At 41.9% G+C, this 23,726-nt stretch overlaps 1 protein-coding gene across 1 annotated transcript in view; it reads right to left on the reverse strand.

Annotated features, from left to right (window-relative positions):
• Positions 1-23,726, reverse strand: part of LPAR3 (lysophosphatidic acid receptor 3) — a 79,747-nt gene that overhangs the window by 40,463 nt on the left and 15,558 nt on the right. The window contains exon 2 of the mRNA XM_063624219.1: positions 11,645-12,401. Coding sequence (XP_063480289.1) covers positions 11,645-12,380 — 736 coding nt within the window. The 5' untranslated portion in view covers positions 12,381-12,401. The remainder of the gene's footprint in view (positions 1-11,644; positions 12,402-23,726) is intronic.

Genomic DNA, 23,726 nt, shown 5'->3' on the forward strand with positions numbered 1-23,726 from the left:
AGGACCCTAGGATCCAAGGCCTTCCAGTCTCTGGCTCCCTTATGTCTCTCAAACCAGATTGTCGTTGCTATTCAAACTCCTTATTCCAGAAATCGGTCTGCCCAGTCTCCCCTTCCTACCCACAGCCCTGGCATGGCCTCCCTAGATCTAGATATATGTATACCTGTCTCCCACCCTGCCTTTCCTCCTATCTGCAATGCCTTGCCCTTTCCTCTCCACCTGTTACACTGAAATCAGGCTTATATTCTACCTCCTCAAAGAGGCCTCCATGGACCATCCAAGCCCACAGCATTTTTTCAGCCTGGGCCCCCTCATTCGGCCCTTGTGGATATTTCTTTGTGCCTTCAGTTATCTTTTTTGAGTACATTTCTCATTTCCTCAAATAAGCCTGGAAATAGGGTTCTCTATTAGTCACACACAGGAAAAGCCACACAGAACAGGTCTGCCTCCATGTCATCTATCTCTCATGTGACACAACCTTTGACTCCTAAATCTTGGTCATTTCCTGACAACCATAAACCACTAGAGCAAGCACGGATTCACAGTGCCTTCAGGGTAGAGGCCATGTCTCATAGTTAGTACATGCCTAAAACCTAGCAAGGTAGTCAATAAATGTTTATGATGAGAAAATATAAAATGCAGAAAAAACATAAAGAATAAAATAGGTTCACCATTGAGCAGTAAATTCTCTGACTTGATGAAAACAACCCCTGTTGTGATTCACTGTCACTCAGACATCCAAGGACAGGTATATTTTGCCAAGGCAAGAAGTTGGGACCCACTAGAAGAAGCAGGAACTAGAAGGTCCAGAGCTGCAGCCACAATGCTGCAGTAATTTACAAGGTGAACTTGGTCAAATCTCTGAACAGTATTGATTCTTTGAGGTAATGGGATCTTTCCACCACATACTCTGCAGAGTTAACAACAGTCTGGTGGTGAGGGAGAGCAGGTGGCTGGGCTGGAGGGACAACTGTCAGTGCAGGAGGGAAGATGACTCCTGCCAATAACTCTTGGTTCCCCTACCCCTTATCCCAGCTTCCGTGTTGATCCCTAGGTCCACGACATGGCATAATTCCAGCAAACACCCTTTACTCCCAGTTCCCACCCAACATGTTTGCCATAGCTACACACTGAACATAGCAGTCCCCAGCTGAAATTTTCAAAGAACAATGTTAACATGGAATTTGATAAAATTCTACCACTGGCCAGCATACACCATACTATTCCAGATGTTGAATTTGCCCAGTGATGTGATGCCTGAGTCACAGATGATGACCACATTTCTCCTTTGGCAGAAATCAAAGCCCTAAGAGAGGGTGTTCCTGAGTTCTGGAACGTGAAACCTTCCAGGAGGCTGGGTGTTGGCAGGAGGGTTGGATGTAGTTGGGTACTGGAACCTCTCCCTAAACCTTCTTTTCAAAGAGGTCAAATTTGAGAAATGTTTCTGTACCTTGCACTCAGAAAATATTCAATAATTGTTTGTTTCAGCTTAAGAGGAAGGTTTCAGTTTTCTAAAAAGAAGAAAAGCCAGAAGTTCTGAAGAAGGGGGCATGAGAGGCGAATAAAAGAAGCCGAGTGCATTTGGTGTAACAGAACTGAAGGGGTCTGGACCGGAGGAAGTGGAAGAAGTAAGATGGCAGGGCAGTGGTTACACTGGAAACAAGAACACTGATTTGGGAAAAGCACTTCTGAACTGACTGCAAAGGGAGGTGTCTGAAACAGCGGCACGGGGGAAAAGAAAGAACCAAGAGCCAGACTTGAGGTAACAAATGGCTACATACGGCAGAGACAGAAGAAAGAAGACAGACTCCTGGAAATGTGCTGTTGGCAGAGGTGTCAAGATGGCATTTGAACAAGTGGGATGGAGCGCTATATGAGGGATTTTCTTTTTTAATTGGAAGCTGTCTTCCTTCTAGCATCAGACACTGAGGTCATCTCAGTCCCCACGTTCCCCCTCAGAACAGGAGGGGATGTGTCAAATAGCAGCGTAGGGGCAGCAACTGAGTGGCAACTGCATTTTTGCACCCACCGATTGACGGCCTGCCCTGAAAGCAAATGCTTCCCTCCTATAGGCCTCTGTAGCAATGCCATGAAGCACACAGGAAAATCATCTGTGACAAAGGTGCTCCTGGGACTAGCCATTTCAAGACAAAAGTACGAACACCCCTGGACTCAATGTACTGAGTACTGGTGCCTGGATGGCTTGACTCTGAAAAGAATCATTCTCCGTCTGATATGACTCTCTGCACAGCAACAAGAGAGCCCCTGTGTGCCAACAATCTGTTCATTTCACTCAGCATTTCTTAAGGCAAAGCTTTAACTTTTCTTTTTTTCTATTTTAACAGATATTTGATTACTAAGGCATGCAGGCAGTAAACATTGAAAGCAGGCTTCTGTGTTGCAGAAGCAACTACAAGGCCACAGAAGCTGAAAACAAATGTTTCAGAATTCCTCACGAACTTAGGCACATGTACTTTTTTCTTTCTCTCTCTCTCTTTTTTAATGAAGTAAGGACAGTTCATTGATGAAGCTTATGAACAATACCAAAAGGCCTGTGTTTTAGTCCCAACTCTTTTCAGTCACAGGGTAAACTTTTCAATCCTCGCAAAAGTGATAATAGCAGCTGATGAACTAGCTACTCTTGAAGGATTTGTTAGCAAGAGGGGGACAGTTTCTTATGAGGACCGTCCTATAATAGAGCTCTATACACAAGATGTTGGTGCCGTATCACAGGACTCTTGTCAAGCTAATGCTTGGTGGCCAGGGTCTCATTTATAATGTTTTATTCATAAATGTTGCAAAAGTGAAATGAATTATTAATGGAAAGATCATCTGTCAGAGACAGGAATCATTAACAGAATTTCATAGGGGAGAGGGTGGTTTATAGGGACTAGCAATGTGAGCACAGAGCTTTTCAGTTCTGTGGTGACCATGTGTTCAGACTGTCCTGGGTCTCCAGTAACAGAGCTGGTACCATTTGCCATCTGTCAAGGCAGCCTCTGCAAAGCACACCCGGTCAGCTTCCTCTTGGCTACTTGTCCATTTTATAAAATCTGCCATCATGATGGCAGCAACAGTAGGCTTCTAGTCCCTGTGTCCAGGTTACTTGGTGATAGAACTGGACATAAAAGGGCATTCTGCTTGAATACAGGGCATGGCTCTTTAGAATCAAACTAAGGTCTAAGAGTAGCTAATATTTACTTAGTACTTACTATGTACCAAATATTATGCTAGGTGCTTTATGTGTATTAACTCATTGAATCCTCAAAACCTCGCCATGCCAAAGATACTATTATCCCTTTCTTACAGATGAAAAAACTAAGGCACAGACAGGTTAGATTAATTGCTCAAGGTCACACAACTTGGAATTGACAAAGCTAGGATTTAAATCCAGTTCCAACCCCCGACTCCAAAGCCCCTATTCTTACCAATGATTTTAATAAGCATAAAGTTTGAAGAGTATACAGCTGTCATTTTCCAGGAGATGTTTTCATAGCTGTCACTAGCATGCTGCAAAACATTTGGATCAAGGGCGAGCTAAATGTTGAAAGAGCATGTGACTTTACAGAAATAAACTTTACAGAAACCAAGGGAGATACAAGTTATAAACCTCATGACTTGGGTCCACATCATTCCAGCCCCCTCACTTCCAAGAGGCTGTTAACTGACTGTGAAGAGTAGAGTATGGAGCCAGTCTCCTGGGGTTGGAATCTCAGCTCTGCTACTAACCTTGAGCAAGACACTGAACCTTTTCAGGCCTCGGTTTCCTCATCTGGTAATAACAGAACTTCCCTCAAGGGCTGTCATGAATGCTAAATGAAATAAAACATATAAATTACTCAGAACCATGTATACCCCACAATGAATATTAACTATTAATAATTTTCTCAATATGGATGTGTGGGCAAGAGGCTAAGTCCACTCGAATTTCCTTGTCTTAAAAACAGATCTGCATAGAGTTGTTATGAGGGTTAAGTGAAATAAAATTCTAAAAGCATGGAACACGCTGACCTCATCATAAGAAACATTCAAAAAATGCTCATTTCTTTTCTCCTTCCCAAGATAATACTATCACTTAACCTTCAGAGACCTCCGCTTCTCATATTATAAAATTATAAGATAAAACAAGGGCCGGGCATGGTGGTTCATGCCTGCAATCCCAGCACTTTAGGAGGCCGAGGTGGGCAGATCCCTTGAGGCCAGGAGTTTGAGACCAGCCTGGGCAACATGGCGAAACTCTATCTCTACTAAAAACATAAGAAAAGTAGCTGGGCATGGTGCCACATGCCTATAATCCCAACTATTCAGGAGGCTGAGGCACAAGAATCACTTGAACCCAGGAGGCGGAGGTTGCAGTGAGCGGAGATCACACCACTGAAACTCCAGCCTGGGTGACAAGGCGAGAGTCTCAAAAAAAAAAAACCTAAATCACATGATTCTTACCTATTCCCCTGCCCTTGTCTACCTCACAGGCATGTCTCAGCCAGAGCCCATCTAAGGCCAAGATGGAAGTGAGGAAACCTGGGTTCTGCTTTTAGCTCCAGCATTTGAAAAGCCACCTACCTTCCCCGCAGCCTCAATTTCCTCATTTATTCATTGTAGTACATCTCAACAAGTGTGTGCCAGATAGGGTGCTAGCTGAGAGTACTAGCTGTTAGATATGCGAAGACAGATAAATAAGGTACAGTCCCTGACTTCGAAGGGTGTATACTCTAGTGCAAAATAAAGGCATGTAAACAATTAAGTACGTTGATTGTTGTACGGACAAGACTGACAGGCAGCCCAAGGGAAGCAGCAATCAGATTTACTCCAGCAGGGCAAAGGGAGATTCAAAGGAGATAGACCTTTGAGTCTTACAAGGTGAATGGGAGTTTCCCAGGCAGAACTAGGGAAAGGTATCCCAACATCTGCAAAGGCTTAAAGAGTCAAAATGGGGGAAGCGCAAATAACTCATTATAGCTTGAGTATAGGATACATCTAGGGGAGTTGCAGGAAAATCGGATAATAATACCTTAACTACTTGTCTGGCAGGATTTCCATGAGACCAAAGAGAACAGTGTATTAAAACTGAAAAAGACACAGTACTGCAGAAACATCATGTGTGATTATTATTAGTACTCTAGCAAGGCTCTTTATGGTACTTAATTTTCACCCATTTCCTCCTAGCATGAGAACTTGAGCTATTGTTTCTTTGCTTACTGCTACTTTGCCTCCTTCCTCTCTCCCCTAAGAGAAGGAAGAGGATGATTTAGCATCAATCTAAGTGGAGAGGAGGGAGGAAGAAGTGAGAAGAAAAACAACCAGCTCCCTGTTTTAATTACCACAAGCCCTAAGTCCCTTTTCTAAGTCCCTTAACAATGATAATGTTTCATATTTTAAAAGAGTTCAGTGCTTTCTGGCAGAAAAATAAACCTTGACCCTCAAGATCATGGTTTTTCAAACGTTCTTGACAATAACTCATGAGAGGAGATACATTTTATATCACAACCCAGCACACACACAGGCACACAAGGAAAGGTTATAAAAACAATACTGATACCTGTTAAATGCAACACACTGTGACATTTTCTCTTCTTTTTATGTCATTTTAAAAAGTGTTGCTTACAATCTCATCAGTGCATCAAAACTTACAGTTCGAAAAACATCACTAAAAGACAGGAGGGTTCACGGAAGACTTCAAAAGAATGGTTTGCAAGTCCCTTCACTCTTTCTTTTCTCTTGTATTTTAAGACACTGCAAAATAGAGCAAAGTCCAGCCCATTTTCTGGGAAACAACAAAACACTTCTGTGTGCACAGTTCACATGGTGTGTTCTTTGACAATAAATGAGACGTTTCCATGTGGGGTTTCTTGTGTGTTTGGTTGCTGTAGCTGATTAGGCTTGTTGACAAGTAAGATTTCAAAACCCTTTCTTAGGCAGGGCCTTGGTGCTCTTTGGAAAGCAGGATCATATGTCTCCAATGTCTTTTCAATGAGAACATTCAATAAGCAACTTTCTTCACATAAAGGGCCCCATCATACATTCTAACCCAGAAGTGAGCAAGCATTTTGTCCCAGGGCTGCTGAAATGGGAACATGATGCCTAGATGCCTTTCCAATCATGCACACACAGATTGAAAACTCACATCACCATCATCACTACCACCACTACCCTCAAGGAAAGAGTCTGAATCCCCATGCTGTTAGCTTTTGTGTTCAACCAAAATCCCAAAGCTGGAAAGGAACACAAAGGTCATCTGGTCTACTCTCCTTCCAAAGAGGATAGCCAACTCAACTTTGTTGGTTTACAGGTGAGCTATTTTTCCCCTGCACCACAGCAAGTATTTGTGCTCTGTGGGGCCTTCCTCATGGTAATGCACAAGCTTTAAATGTTTCTGTCATCACACTTCTGAGTACGCCATTTCTCCCCCTTAGAATGTGTCTTCCTCCAGCCCGTGCAAATCCCACCTATCCTTCCAGATTACATCCCAGCCCACTAAGAAGCCGTCTCCACACTCAACAGCCCCTGTCCATCCTTTCCTCTTCTGAAATAAGATTAAGCTCACTGAATTCATGCAACCATGTACCTCTTAGATACTGTTTAATAGACAGTTAATATGTACTTAGAGACTCACTTTCTAATATGTAAAAGAAGAGGGTTCATAAGAAACTTTAGAATTTTTTTTTTTTTTTTTTTTTTTGATACGGAGTCTCACTCTGTCACCCAGGCTGGAGTGCAGGGGCGCCATCTTGGCTCACTGCAACCTCCACCTCCTGGGTTCAACCAATTCTCCTGCCTCAGCCTCCTGAGTAGCTGGAATTACAGGTGCCTACCATCACACCTTGCTAATTTTTGTATTTTTAGTAGAGACGGGGTTTCACCATGTTGGCCAGGATGGTCTCAAACTCCTGACCTCAAGTGATCTGCCCGCCTTGGCCTCCCGAAGTGCTGGGATTATAGGCGTGAGCCACCACACCTGGACAGATTTAATCTTAAATGAATCTTTCCTACAAAATATGTATCAAGGAGTAAATGGAAATGTTTAGCATTTTATCATAAAGACATTTAAATCCTGCAATTATTAAAAATATGAGTATTAAGCTATTCATCTCCACATAATCAGAATCAGTGATTAGATGATGGTTAATGCCAGCACTGTTGATTTTTCTAATATACTATCATTTGGGAGATGCTTGTTTTAGGCAATTGAATTCTTACATGTAGTATATAGGGAACTGGGGGCTTTCTCCCTAGAAACATACTGTGGTAGGTGCTGCTGTCAAGGAAAGAGGCTCTGTGCTTGGATCCACAGAACTGTTTGGTGCTGCCCCGCAAGATTCATATTCTCTCCCTCAGTCTCTCTCTCCCTCTCTCTCTCCACTCTTCCTTTTCATTCCCACCTTTGGTTACTAACTGTTATAAAGGATAATTGAACTTTGTAACTTGTAAAGAACTTAAAGATGGTCTATGCCACCTGATGAGGGAATCTAACCAAGAAAAGATGAGCTGATGTGCTGCAGATTATCCTTGTAGAAAATGAAAGAATTGGGCCGGGCGCGGTGGCTCACGCTTGTAATCCCAGCACTTTGGGAGGCCGAGGCGGGCGGATCACGAGGTCAGGAGATCGAGACCACGGTGAAACCCCGTCTCTACTAAAAAAAAATACAAAAAATTAGCCGGGCGTCGTGGCGGGCGCCTGTAGTCCCAGCTACTCAGAGAGGCTGAGGCAGGAGAATGGCGTGAACCCAGGAGGCGGAGCTTGCAGTGAGCCGAGATCGCGCCACTGCACTCCAGCCTGGGCGACAGAGCGAGACTCCGTCTCAAAAAAAAAAAAAAAAAAAAAAAAAAAAAAAAAAAAAAAAGAAAATGAAAGAATTGGGGGTAAAGCCCAAATCTTTCTGCTATCTAGAGAAATCAGGAGCTGGAAGTCTTAAGCCTTACACCACCTAGCTCTTGAGTTTCATTTCCCTTGTCCCTGAACTTCCCGTCTTCCACCAGGTTCCTCTGTCTTACCATTAAGGAACTTCTGAGGTCCTTGACACCAAACTGTCTTCCTTCCATTAACCAATTCCCCAATGTTGTCTTATCTCAATCGCATGACTTCTCTTACCCTACTTGGAAATTTAATTGTTGATTATGGTTTTTCTCTTAGCCAATACCACACCTGCCACCTCCCAGCTCCTTTCTTTTAACCCCTTCCATAACTGTTGCAGACAAAATTACATACAAAACTGAAGCCAGTGACCACGACTATCTCACAAAGGGTCCTGTTCTCTCCACCTAGGGTTTTGGAATCCTTGTCTCTATCATGCTGTATACTATATTATAGTATGATGAGAAAAGAAAGTTTTCTTTTTAAGCAGGCAGGTAATTTCTCAAGACACATAGCCAAGGAAATGATTATGCCTACAATTAACCAGGGACAGCAGCACAGTTCATTGACACTATCTGTAAATACCAAAGTTCATTCTTTATCAAAAACATCAATATCTTCTCCAGCTCGAGTGGAAATGCTGATTAATATGAACCCTCTCTTTCTTGTTCTTGTCCATTTTCTTATCAAAGTGTCAACGGTGTCAAAGCAGAAGACAGGACAAAAAGATGAGCAGTAAAAAGTCCAAATAAATCAAAAGTAGCCACAGAGTATGGTGGCAAACGTGAACTCTGGAGGCCTGCTGCACAGTGAGTCTCGGTTAACAGCTGAGTGACTGGACACACTGCTTAAACTCTCAGTTTCTCCATCTGGTAAATGGGTATAATAGCACCTATCTCACATGGTTTCCATGAGAATTAACTAAGTTAACGTTTGTAAAAACACTTAGGACAATGCTTGGCACATATTAAGCACTATATAAATATCTGTTAAATAAATCCTCAGTTTGAAATCATTTTAACAATCACACTCTGTGTCTGCTGACCTCCAAATCTTACTAGCAGTTTCAGGACCTAGAGGCATTGTGAGGGTTTCTATACCACACCATACACATTCTGTATCCTCCACTATGAACTGCTACCTGATAATTCATTTTATAATTCCTTCTCATAAAAAGTAGGCAGAAATGTACTCCTGAACCTCTCTCAGCAACATTCCCCATTGCTGCAGCCACACACACAGTGAGAAATGGCCTCTCTGCCTTACAACACAAGGTCTGTGAAACCACAAAAGTTCTTGTTTGCCCACACATTACAAATTCTACCTTTAACCCAGAATTAGAACTGGGGAGTGGGGGCAATAGGCCACCTACTTCAGAGAAAATAAAACAAAGGGAAAATTCTAGGAAACCACATGTCTTCTTGGTACAGGGCTCACAGCCTTTCTCTCCTCCCTTTTTTTTTTTTTTTTTTTTTGTTTGGTTTTGTTTCTTAAGATAGGCTCTTGCTCTGTTGTTCAGGCTGGAGTGCAGTGGTGCGATCACAGCTCACTCAACCTCAACCTCCCAGGTTCAAGCGATTCTCCCACCTCAGCCACCCAAGTAGCTGGGACTACAGGTACGCACCACCATGGCCAGCTAATTTTAGTATTTTTTGTAGAGATGGGGTTTCACCATGTTGCCCAGGCTCTTCCTTTCTTTCTTAATTTTACTCCAATCAGGCTCTTGGCTATACCAAATTTGATGATCTCAAGATCAGCACAAGTCCACCACTTTGGTAAGGCCAGCAACACCCGGTCTTACGCCACCTCTCAGGGTACCAACACTACTAATGCTTCCTCTCCTCGACTGCCTTCTTCTCTTTCTTCTAGTTCCCCAGAGTCTCCTGGGTTTTCCATCCCTTCTAGGGCTCCTTTGCTGGCTGCCCCTTACCTCCTGACCTCCTTACACTGGAGGGCCTGCCCTATGGCTCCATCCTTGGTCCTCCTCTCCTTCATATCCACATTCACGTTCATGGTGAGCTCATGCAGTCCTGTGATTTAAAATACCACTTCCCCCCAGGACTCTCAAATGTACATCTCCAGCCCAGACCTAAATCTTGAATTCCTGAGTCATACATCCAATGGTCCACTCAATAACATCGCCACACCCCTTGGATGTCTAATAGGTTCCTAAATTTAGCTTGTCCAAAACCAAACTCCTGATCCTCCCCCAAAACGTCCTCCTCTTCAGTGTTCCTCATCTTGGTTAATGACATTCCCCACCTTCTCCTCCACCTCTCATCTTCCCCTCTACCTTACCCATCAGTAAATCCTTTAAAAAATATCCGGAATCTGGCCAGGTGCGGTGGCTCACCCCTGTAATCCCAGTACTGTGGGAGGCCGAGGCAGGTGGATGGCTTGAGCTCAGGAGTTCGAGACTAGCCTGGGCAACATGGTGAAACTCTGTCTCTAAAAAAATTACAAAAATTAGCCGGGCCTGGTGGCACAGGCCTATAATCCCAGCTACTTGGGTGGCTGAGGTAGAAGGATCACTTGAGACCAGGAGGCGGAGGTTGCAGTGAGCTGAGATTGCACCACTGCACTATAGCCTGGATGACAGAGCCAGGCCCTGTCTCAAAAACAAAAAAACAGAATCTGACCATCACCTTCAACTACCATCTGGCCATGGTGATCTCTCCCAAGTACTGAAATACTCTATTAACCCATTTATGCCAGGGGTTGCAAATTTTTTTTGTGAAAAATCAGAACTTGGCGATGACCTTGAGCAGTAGGATATAAATAACTCCCACAAGCTTAGCATTCCAATAATGGAACACTAGGCATAAATAGGTTAAACAATTTTCCTGTTTTTGCTATTGCCTCACTACAGCAGTTTCTTAAAACAGTAGCCAGAGAGATACTATTAAAATATAAGTCAGATCATGTCACTCCCCTGTTTAAAACCTTCCCATAGCTTCTCATCTCACTTGAGACCGGCCCAGCCAACATGGAGAAACCCGATCTCTACTAAAAATACAAAAATTAGCTGGGCATGGTGGTGCACTGCCTGTAATCCCAGCTACTTGGGAGGCTGAGGCAGGAGAATCACTTGAACCCGGGAGGTGGAGGCTGCAGTGAGCTGAGATGGCGACACTGCACTCCAGCCTGGGTGACAGAGTGAGTGAGATTCCAGCAAAAAAGAAAAAAGAAAAAAAATTAAAAGCTGAAGTCCTTATAACAACACGACCCTACATCATCTGAGTAGCCCACCCCCTACCCCATCAGCTCCCTGACCTCATCTTCTCCTGCTCCCCCTGCTTGATCCACGCAGCCACAGTGGCTTCCTTGCTGGTCAGGGCTCCTGTGCTTATCGCTTCTCCCACCTGGAACACGTTTCTCCCACCTGGAACATCCTTCCCCAGACACCAGTATGGTTCACTCTGACTGCCTTCACACCTCTACTCAAAAGTCATCTTCCAGGCATCCCTCACAACACTTTTTTAAAGTGCAAACGATACTACCTGCTTAGCTTAGCACTCTCCAGCTCCCTTCCCTGCTTTATTTTTCCTTCCTTCCCTGATTCATTTTTCCACAGGAGACTCATCTTATTTTACTTATTTTGTTTACCGCCACTAGAATACTTATTTTGTTTTTCCTTATTAGAGTGTAAGCTCCAGGTGGGTGGTGATTTACGTCCATTCTTGCTCACTGCTGCATTCTTACTGCCTAGTAAGAGCCTGGTACACCGCAGATGCTCTGTAAAGATTTGCTGAATGAATGGGAATGATGGCTTGCTTGGGTCCTCTTACCTACCTAAGACAGTCATCACCGTCTTCATTAGCTTCATGGGTGTCCTCCGGCGGCTGATGGACCCACTTGTATGAGGAGACAAGACGTTGGTTTTCCTCTTGACGTACATGTAGATCCGCAGGTACACCACAACCATGATGAAGAAGGCCATGAGGTTGGACACTGTCCAGAAAACAAGGTAACTCCTGCTGTAAATGGGGGCCAGGGAAGAGCAGGCAGAGATGTTGCAGAGGCAATTCCAGCCCAATGTGGGGACCGCCCCCATAAAAATGGCGATGGCCCAGACAAGCAAAATGAGCAGCGTCACCCTCTTTTTGGTCAGGTTGCTATGGACCCGCATCCTCATGATTGACATGTGCCTCTCCACGGCAATAACCAGCAAGTTGGTGAGGGAAGCAGTCAAGCTAGTGTCCAGAAGCCCCTGGCGGAGAAACCAGCGGTTGACAGTCAAAGTTTTTGAAACTGGGCCTGTGTTAAACATCAGGAATACATAGGCAATTCCAGCAAAGAAATCGGCAGCAGCTAAATTAGCCAACAGGTAGTAGAAAGGGAAATGAAACTTCCTGTTTTTGATCACTGCCGCGATGACCAGAGAATTAGAAAAAAAAATAAACAGGCAGAAAAACGTCCCAACACACAAAACAATCACAAGCTTTGTTCCTGTCCAGTCATCGACAGTATCAGTGTTGCTCCTATTATAAAAAAAGTCCATGTGCTTATCATAGTGACACTCATTCATTGTGGAGAAGAAGTGAACATCCTAGAAAGAAATTTAAAGAAAAAACAAATATCATTTGTAAAATCAGTCACTAAACCATCAATTGCTATTTCTAAGCCCCTTCTGGCTAACTCCCATCAAGGGAGTTGAAGACCTGAAGTGTCAGGTCCTTTGCTCCAGTACATAGCCCCGACCTCCTACCACAGCATTTAGCTCACATTTTAATTGTTTGTTTCCCAGGCTAGGCCGCTCAGATTAGGAGGACGTATCTCTATTTTGTTCACCATTATAACCCTAGGATTCAGTTGCTCTGTCTGCCTCATGGGGGGCAATTATTGGTGGGTTGGCTGGCTGGCTGAATGAATGAATGAATTCTCATGGAGGCATCAACAGGGCAAATGTGCTGAGCCCTGCAATATCCACTCTGCACTGGTAACAATAACAACACATTATGTTAATGCCTCCTCCTGGCTCCCAGTTCATTAGTTATTTATGGATATGTTCATTAATCAACGGCAGGTTGGTAATTCCAGGTACATTCTTCCCAAGATAATAGGAGTTGAATTACCATTCACATAACCAAATAGATTCCCCAAGAGACCAATTTTCTGTGACTTCTGATTCCACTCCTGATCCTCCTTTTGCCATCTTTTGGTTTCAACAAACAACTCTGATATTCACATATTAGGTATATGACGCAGGGATGGAGACTTTGGTCCCAATATCTCCCTTCCTTACCTTTTGTTCACTTCTTCCTTATAGTCTCCTAACCCAAACTGTACCAATGTGAACCTGCTCACTGGATTTTCCAGCATTCCTCAACACGGCAGGTGGAGGAGGATCGGGCTTCCAGAGGCAAGACTGAGATTTGGAATTGGGGCAGATCTCCAACTCAATGTGGAAGTGAGAACATATCTACTAAGTGAGGGCATGTTCTTCGGACACTTGTGTGAAAGAAGACCCCAAACTGGGATATCAGGCAGACAGGGAAGACACTAATCCTCGCAGTAAAAGATCTCTTGAATCCCAAAAGCGAGGGATCTTGGCCAAGGAAGGGCTGGGCAGAAGCCCCACGGATGCCCATCTGTCTACACATGGTGGGGAAAGCCAAGTATTCTGCCTCACAGCGGTCTGGTCACAGCCATGAATGGTCCTACGGAAGAAGATTGGGCTTAGGGTCAGGGTTCTAGCTTCTGGGAAGAATGACCATCTGCTCCCTCACTGAGAATGAGGCTGCAGCTTATTCCCTGGAGAACCAGAGATTCAGTCGGCAGAGGGACTGGGCAGCCCTCTGGGAGCTGTGACAGTAAAAGCACAGTAGAAGCCCACAGATTTTAAAGTTCCTGAAAATTCTGAAATCTAATACCACAACCAGAATCAAGAAGACCAGATAACAATATTAAGTAGTACAAAATAGAAATGTATCTCAGTCTTTTTTTTAAATTTATATTTTAATAGTATAATGATACTTTTACATGAATTAGATATTGCTTTTTGTCCATAGCAAATGGGAGGTAAATATCATTTTATATGCTTAAAAAAAAACTGGGAGTAGTCTCAAGAGACAAATGGTTCCAATATCTTTCAATTACAAGAAAGGAAGACTCAATTTTCATAATGACAAAATAAAAATTACTCTCTTTGGCAGACAGTCACCAATATTTAACTGTAAATATCAAATAAATTCATATGGTATTATTTATACTATATCAGAATTTTCCCAAATTAAAAATACAGATAGTATAATTTTAATAGCTTCACAATATTCTATTATATGAATAGGCCACACCTTACTTAACTAATCCTAAATACTGGACATTAGGGTTGCTTCCTGTATTTCACTTTCATAAGCAAGGCTACATTCTTGTGCATTAATCTTTATATATCTAGCCAGTTGTTTCTTTAGGAATAACTCATAGATTTCAAATTGAAGTAAAGGATATAAATCTATTTAAGGGTTTCTGATACATCTTGTCAAACTGCACTTAAGAGAGATAGTATTTTTTTTTTTTTTCCAAGACGGAGTTTTGCTCTGTCGCCCAGGCTGGAGTGCAGCAGTGCAATCTTGGCTCACTGCAACCTCTGCCTCCTGGGTTCAAGCGATTCTCCTGTCTCAGCCTCCTGAGTAGCTGGGACTACAGGCGCGTGCCAGCATGCCCGGCTAATTTTTGTGTTTTTAGTAGAGACGGGGTTTCATCATGTTGGCCAGGCTGGTCTCGAACTCCTGATCTCAGGTGATCCACTCACCTTGGCCTCCCAAAGTGCTGAGATTACACGCACGAGCCATCACACCCAGCCTGAGAGATCATATTTTTAATTCTACCAGCAGCATGTGAGAGTTAAATACAAGGTGCTAATCTAGTGAAATTCAATTTAAATATTTAAAGAGAAATACAGCTTTCAACCATGTTGAAAGTATACAGAAATTCAAGACAAACAATCCGAGAACCACTTGTTATGGTCTGAATGTTTGTGTGCCTCCAAAATTCATGCTGACACCTAACCCTAACTGCAGTGATATTAATAGGTGGGGACTTTGGGAAGTGAATGGGATTAGTGCCCTTATTGAAGAAGCCTGAGGGAACTCGTGAGACCCTTTTTGCCACACCACTATTCAAGGACACAGCATTTGCCCCCTTCTGGAAGCAGAGACCAGGCCCTCACCAGACACCAAATCTGCTGATGCTTTGATCTTGGACCTCCTAGCATCCAGAATAGTGAGCAATAAATTTCTGTTATTTATTAATTACCTAAAGTATTTTTATCATTGCAACAGGAATAGACTAAGACACCACATGAGAAATTTTAATAATACAATTATTATGTGTCTTTTCTAATTAAAAATAATGGATATATTTTACTTTGTTACATGCTCTATATATCTAAGAGAAACATATTTCTAATTTAAAAGTTATATTATCTCTGACTAATTTATTAGAAATATAAAGATGAGTATGTCACAAAAACATTGGAATTAAGACACTACAGAAATACTGCTCAAATTTTCCTAATTTTATTTTGAAGGATCTTAACATTTTAGTTTTATTTCTTACATGTGGTCGAATTTTTAATTATATCAAGCACTAAAACCTCAATGATTTTTACTTCAAAAATCTTCAAATTCAACTGTCCCTTGTCAAAACCAAAACAGTTTAAGACATGTTTTTAGCAAAAATTGCCCTGAGACTGCAAAGCAATTTTGTCCTACAAAGTTGAGACATCACAGAAAAACTATGATTAGCCAGAACTCCCACTAAGCAGCACTGTACTCTGGCTCCAGATCCTACTTTTGAGAGAAACAGGCAATGAGAGAAAAAAACTTCATATAGGAAATTGGTGAAAAAGATTGCACAGGATGGAATACTATACAGTCCATGAAAAACATACTCATTATGAAGTTGCGGTAATACAAGAAAAGCCCATGTCATTGCTTTAATATACAATACACATAACAAAAATTTATTTGTGTTGACTATATAGAAAAAGATAATGAAAAAAATCTCGAAATGTAAATAGTTAAGAATGGTGGAACTGCAGGTCATTTTTTAAAAATTCTTTCCAATTTTTTCCATCTACTACATTTTCTGTAATAAGTAAATCAAGACTTTTAATTAGAAGCATATATTCTAATTAATGTATTCTATCTTTCTTCTACAATTATAGCTTTGAAAAATCAATGTTCAAAGGAAAAGTCTCAAAGATTTGCATATGTTCAGTTTATTCTTACGAGCACAGCACACTTCAGGGTTTTTCAGTGACAACAAAAATAAAATAGTTTTCTACTTAATCTTCACATAACTAAAACTTGACTTGCTAAATCCTGACCACACCAGGATGTAGCTTTCGCCAATTCTCCTATAAAACATTTCCTAATGCCATCACCACAGATCTCCCCAGTACACATTATCTACAGATTATCACATTGTCTTAGCTAGAAATTACCAAAAACTTTTAGCAAGCTTATAACAAATGACTGATTTATTATTATCTCTCGGCCTCCCTTAACCCTTAAAATATGATTCTGTGATTTTCAACAAATTAATCAGTTACTTCAGTCCTAGCCTAAATGTTCCCTCCACAAAGATACTTTTCTGACTAATTCAAGATAGCTCCACAGCTCTCATTCTCAGAGAGCCCTTGTTTACCTCCATCGGAGCTACCCAGTTGCTTGTGACCCAGTATTTTCTTTTATGTTTAAGAATTTATTGTCCATCTCCCACCCCTAGACCGTTCCACTCCAGCAGAGCAGGGAACCTGCCTATCATGCTCATATCTATAGGATCAGTATTTGTTGAATGAATGAATGAATCTCTGTCCTACACGATCTTTTTCCATGTCTAAAATGAAAAGGTTCTGTGAAATGCCTTTGCTGACTTATACATCAATCACGAAGTATGACAATTAGTGAGCTCTGTCACCTATTAACTAAGTGTTTTCAGGTACATTACTTAATATCTCTACTTTATTATTACTATTTTTCATTATTAATATTTCAGTGCTTATCTGTGCCAGGTACCGAACTAAGCATTTTCCATGGATTATCTCATGGTATCCTCCCAACAATGATGCAGATACTATTATTACACTCATTATGCATTTGAGAAAACTGAAGCACCCTTGCCTAAGGTTACACAGCTAGGAGTGGGAGACCCTGGATTCTATTCAGGCAGCCTCATTCTACAGCCTGCATTCTTATCTGCAACACTACACTTCATCTCCACAGGCATGTGAAATGCCAGACAGAACCAAGGACTATATTTATACTTACAAGAGTTACAGAATTACCAAAATAGAATGATCTGATCAAATCACATTAAAAGACTGCCCCATACTATAAAAAACAGGGGGCATTCTAAATAGCCTTTGGCCTTTTTTTTTTTCTTAACCCTGAGAAGGGTAGAAAAGACACTTTTCTGAAAATATGTTTTCAACTTTTATGGTAAGTAGGATACAATATGGTCAATTTCAGGACCAGGTTAACATTGCTCAACTTTACTTCTGTCAAATCCCAAGCTGTTTTTTGTTTGTTTTTATACTAAAGGTTTAGAGGGTTTGATAGTTCTAACCTAGAAACAAAAGATGCTAAACTTTGGAGCAATTACCACAACTTCAAACTTCAGTAATTTAAGACTTCATAAAATGATGGTTTAGAAAGTCTATATGTGGAATCCAAATGAAAACTTCATGAGCAAAGCTTTCATTTAGACCCTTCCAAACTTGCTTCCCTGAAAAAATGTCCAGCCAGCACAGAATGTGGAAACAATTATGAAAATTAAGACATTTGAAAACCACTCAAGCAGCTTTTATTTCTAGCTACATCTTACCAGACAAGTTGCTGCCTGGCCTTTTAGCTGGCTTTCAATAACAATCTCTTCTTCCTCCTAGAAAGAAGTATGGTACATCAAAGACATGGTCAGTCAATACTGTACATATCTTCTTTCTCTAAGGTTCACAAATGTAGACCAGTCCTCTCCTCTTGGGAAACTCTATCCAGATTGGGAGTTGGATGTTAGGTTAGTTGGTACTCTAGCAACCAATCATGGGTCAGCAATCACGTCTGTTCACTGAATTCCTTTTAATAATTCATGTTAATGGCAAAATCAGGATGGCATGGAAGATTTAAATCCACATGAAATCCCAGAGGTTCATTTTAGCCATTAGTTTCAAGGCCTTTGCACTTGCCATTCCCTCTGCCCAGAAGACTTTTCCCCAAGATACCCAGGGGGCTCATTTCTCTACCTCATTCCTGCTCAAATTCATTTCCTCAGAGATCCCTTCCCTGCCACTCTTTAAAGAGCACCCCATGCCTCCACCCCCTGCTGCACTTAAGCCATTTACGCTGCTTTATTTTTCTCCACAGCATTTCTCCATACCTCAACTATCTACTTGGGTTACGGTCTATCGCCCCAACTTTTATTTTGTCGTTATGTCTCCTTAGGCTCCTCTTGGCTGTGACAGTTTTTCAGATTTTCCTTGTTTTTGATGAAGGTATGCTTAGGAAGGCAGAGAACATATGTTGTTATGGTGGCTGCAACAATGCCCAGCACACACATTAGGCACTCAGCAAATACTTTTTAAACGTAGAATTAAATGAAGTAATGCTTGTGCACTCATGCCTACATGACCCCTAACCTTTACCCAAATTAAGCATTATTACTTTATGCTTCTTCTGCATATTCTCTAATTTGGGTCTCACAACCCATTCATTCCTCTGGGGAGACTTGGCTCCAAGTCCTGCAAGCTGAGAGGTATAAGGAGTGGGTTCCCTACCTCCAGAAAAGCAGCTCACCTGAGCAGACCAGTCAGGGTCATTGTGAAGGACAGTCTCACAATAGAGACCTCTCTCTATTAGCATGAACACCAGAAACAAAGATTCCTCTCTGAATAATACTTCAAAAGAGGGACCCAATGGCCAAAGCCATAGAACAATCCAAGCAACAAAATAAAGTAGTATTGGATTATAACCCGAAGTATAAAAAAAATCCATGAGTCCATACTGACATAAATAAACGATTGAAAAAAATAATAAATGGAAGGATGAGACAAATCTCCCAGGCAGAAGAATACCAAATAAATAATATAGATATTCCACTGTAAAGGAGGGGGAGCATAGCTCCTTTATATGTAGGCTGTACATAGGGAACTCCTTCCAAAGAGCACAATATGGAAATGGGGCAGGCGGTGGGGGGGTTAGTGACGTCTCAGCAGAGAAGCTTGACAAACACTACTTCAGCCAGATGATCAAGGTCAACATCAACAGTGATAAGTCATGTTGCTAGTCTGTAATCTTGATAAGATGTGTTACTTCATGATGAAGATCAGAGAGTAAAACACAGTTTACTGTGATCTTCCTCCCAAAAACCCATTACCCCAGGCTAATCATGAGAAAAACATCAGATAAATCGCAGCTGGGGAACATTCTACAACATTTCTGACCAGTACTCCTCAAAACTCATCAAAAACAAGGAAAATCTGAAAAACTGTCACAGCCAAGAGGAGCCTAAGGAGACATAATGACTAAATAGAATATGCATCCTGGGTGGGATCCCGGAACACCGTAAGGACAGGGGTAAGAACTAAGGAAATCTAAAAAAAGCACAGATTTTAGTTAACATTAACATATCCCTATCAGTTCATTAATTGCAACAAATATACCACAGTAATGTAAGATTTAATAATAAGGGATACTGTGTGTGGGAGGGGGTATAACATAGAAACTCTCTGTACTATCCGTTCAATTTTTCTGTATATAGAAGACTGCTCTGTAAATAAACAAATATTAAAAATAATTTTTAAAGAGGAGGCATGTTGTTGACTCTACTACACTAATTTTAAAATAAATAAAGCCCCTGTGTTTCATAAGCAGTTACTTTACTCTTTGATATGGTAAAATAAACAGAGGAGTGGCAATTTGTTCAAGATTAAATTTAAACAGACATTGTAACTGAGAATGAGATGCCTCTGATATTCTTGTTTAAAGCGAATATGTTTATTAGAGGGGTGCTTGTTAAGGGTAGGGTTAAAATTCAGTTTCTGTATCTTTATACTCTCGATTACTTCTCTTCAGAAAGCTAAACCCTCAGTGTTGCTAAAGTTTGGGTTTGGTTACTCTGCTTCTTTTGAACAATATTTTTTTTTTTTTTTTTTTTTTTTTTTTTGAGACAAGTCTCTGCTCTGTCACCCAGGCTGGAGTGCAGTGGCGCAATCTCTGCTCACTGCAGCCTCTGCCTCCCGGGTTCAAGTGATTCTGCTGCTTCAGCCTCTGGAGTAGCTGGCATTACAGGCACCCGCCACCATGCTCAGCTAATTCTTGTATTTTTAGTAGAGACGGGGTTTCACCATGTTGTACAGACTGGTCTAGAACTCCTGACCTCAAGTGATCTGCCAGCCTCAGCCTCCCAAAGTGCTGGGATTACAGGCATGAGCCATCTTGCCCAGCCTCTTTAGAACAAATCTTAAACTCGGACACCTAAAATTGCTCTGATCTAGATCCTGTTTCACGTAGCAACAAAGTCTCCATAATACTGGTCAGTAGAGGTTCCAAGAGGAGAAGCCACAGAGGCAAGCGTACAGTGGGTATGCTTGGGAAAACACTTAATACAAACGCAAAGCTTAAGCATCTCAGGTCATCCTCAGCTCAGAGATGGCAACACGCAGGGAAAACTGCAGCCTGAGCTTAGCAGAATAAACAGGTTCTTGTGTCAGTACAAGTTTCGGAGCCCTTTAGGCAGGGAGGACAGCCTGTGGCACGTCAGGGGGCTCACCTACTGTTCTCTCCCAATCAAGTGGGGTTTACAGAAGGTCTTGGTATATACACACAGCTTCTACCCTAGGACTTGTTTAATAAACAACTAGAATCAAAGATATTGTTCCCCAGATGTTCCTGATGGCCGAAGACTGTCTTAAGCATTTTCATTAAACAGGAAAGCAAACATGAAAACATACAGAATTGAACTAAATAAAAGAGGTGACAGATGAATTTTATGGGATCAGCAAATTCCTTGACTTAGTTTATCCAAACATAACACAAATCTTTACTTGTGTTTGCTTTATATAAAATTTTAATCTTTGTCTAACTCATTAGGCTAGAAAGATGACTAATACATTTTGTCCCTTGACTCATAAAAGGACAGAAAAAGTAAAAGATGCTAATCAAAATGCTTAAAATTAATATTATTTATATATAATATAACTGGACATGGTCTATAATGCAGCAAATAAGCCTTAGACCATTGTATAATCACATTTCAGTAGCTTTACTGTTTGAAAGAGTTGAGAACGTCAATTTTTTTTTTTTTTTTTTTTGAGATGGAGTCTAGCTCTGTCACCCAGGCTGGTATGATCTCGGCTCACTGCAACCTCCACCTCCCTGGTTCAAGCGATTCTCCTGCCTCAGCCTCCTGAGTGGCTGGGACTACAGGCCCGGCTAGTTTTGTATTTTTAGTAGCGACAGGGTTTCACCATGTTGGCCAGGCTGGTCTCAAACTCCTGATCTCAGATGATCCGCCTGCATTGGCCTCCCAAAGCGCTGGGATTACAGACGTGAGCCATCATGCTCGGCCGAGAATGTCAAATTTTAAAGTGTGAACATTCATAGCTGAAAGAGATATTCTTCTTATACAAAGGACCTTGTCATATGCAAAAATATATTTTGAGACATTTCAAAGTGCTTGTTTATACCAATGACTTCTGCTATGGTATAAATATGTCCCCCAGAGTTCATGTGTTGGAAACTTAATCCCCAGTGCAGCAGTGCGGAGAAGTAGGACTTTTAAGAGGTGGATTAATGGATTAACACTGTTACTGTGAGAGTGGATTTGTTATCACAGGAGTGGGCTCCTGATAAAAAAGAATGAGTTTGGCCAGATTTCCTCTCTGTCTCGCATGCTTGCCTCTCCCTTCTACCCCTCCACCATGGGATGGCCCTTACCAGATGCCAGCACCAAGCTCTTGGACTTCCCTGTCTCCAGACTCTGAGAAATACATATATTTTCTTTATAAATTACCCAGTCTCTGGTATTCTGTTTAATAGCATCAGAAAATGAACTAAGGCAAATTCCCATGAAAAGGAAATTCTATTTCTTTACATTGTAAAATTCACAACAGACAAAATTTTGGTTTAAATTATCCGTCCTAATCCAACTGTGGTACCATATTCCCTTTCTCATTCCATTTTTCATAACCTGTCTCCTGTCTCCTGTCCTGAGAAGGATAGTCAGGAGTCTCTTGTTCCATATGGTTTGTTCCAAATAATCCTGTTGCCAGCAACAGGTTAACAGTGACCTACAGCAACTCCTTCTTGCTTCTGGAGATCATACACACCCAGGTTAGTGCCTGTCTGAATCCTCAAACACTACATAGGACGGAAAATAATATTTTTAAAGCATGCAGCTGTAGCAGGAAACAGTTCTTCTAATCAAGGCTTCAAAGATACTAAAGAAGAGCACTGTTACTGCTAAATAAACAAGCCAGAGGGGCTCCTCGAGAATGCTATGCCTTGGTCAGGAAGCAGCATCCATCACTGGAGAGGAAGGCTCATACCTCATACCCCTCCTCTCCTACCTGCCTCCCTCTCCTACGTCTGGTAGTAAAGGTAGCCAGGTCGTGTAAATGAATATAACGCACATTTGAATGTGGTGCCTAATCTCATCACATGCATCCTCCAGCTCCCCTCCCTACCCTGTATCCTACAGGGCTGGCCCTTAGGGACTGCTTCCCTGCTTTCCAGCTTCTGCCAATGAGAGGCACAGCAAGAGACTGGAAGGCGGGAGGAGGGTGAGGTTGAGATACTGATTTCTCCTGCCTCCTCCCCTCCAGGTTGCTGTAGGTTGGCTGGGTTAACCACTGTCAGGCATCCCTCTATATACATGTAGCCTCCCCTTCTCCCTCCTCTAGCTTTCAGGTTGAGAGATGTTAACCACTCCTTGCTGCTTCCAGCTCGGGGACACTGTACCATCTCTTGTTGGTTTCTACGATGTCTGCCCTCACTCTGTAAATGGTTTCCCCTCCCCGCCGCTCCAGTTACCAGGTTGACTATCTCACCTCTTGCCTGTGGAACTCTACAGTTGTCTTTTACAGTACATTGTAATAACAACAAAAACTGTTATTTGAAAAGTCATACATGCTATGGATTTTCTTAAATATTTTAGAATGATCTAGTACACCTTTCCTAATTATAAATATAACAACTCTCAGAGAAAGAAAGGGGAATATATCACATTCCCAAGGGCATGGACCAGTAGCACAATTCTTTTGATGTCCTCAATGTCCCCGCGCAAATACCAAAACCCTAGTAAATTTCTCTGCAGATAGTAAGTGATTCAGTAAATGAATGATCTACGCATGGTTTACTGCATACTGGAGTCTACCTCACAAATATCCTTCAATGTCATTCAGAATCAGTTCCAACTCTTAACTGTATTCTGGCCTTGTGCACCATGGAAATTTCATACATGATATGGATTTACATTTTAATTCTAAGGATTAGCCACATTTGAATTTAGACACTACAGAGAAGGAAGCAATAGACTTTTCTTATGATGTCTGGCAAGGGGTAAGGTAATGACAACCTGAGCCAAGGGGAAGCTGCAGCTGGATGCAAGGCAAAAGCAATGCAAATGTAGCTACAGAGCTGCACTTAGGTGTGCATTATGGTTCATCCTACACAGTGGTGTTTCCAGTGACTGGCTAGCCATGGGGGATGCTGGGTAAGTGTTGCTCTCAGAAAAGCTCTGTTGCCTGCAGCCTTAGTGGAACTACTATCACGGCAGATGATCTTTAGACCCTGGGGACATAAGTCAGACATAGGCCCTAAGTAGACAGAGCAGCTTGGGGGCTCAGAGCACAGAAAAGGGGGCTCAGGAATAA

The sequence above is a fragment of the Symphalangus syndactylus genome, chromosome 12 (assembly GCF_028878055.3).
Source record: "Symphalangus syndactylus isolate Jambi chromosome 12, NHGRI_mSymSyn1-v2.1_pri, whole genome shotgun sequence".
NCBI lineage: Eukaryota > Metazoa > Chordata > Mammalia > Primates > Hylobatidae > Symphalangus > Symphalangus syndactylus.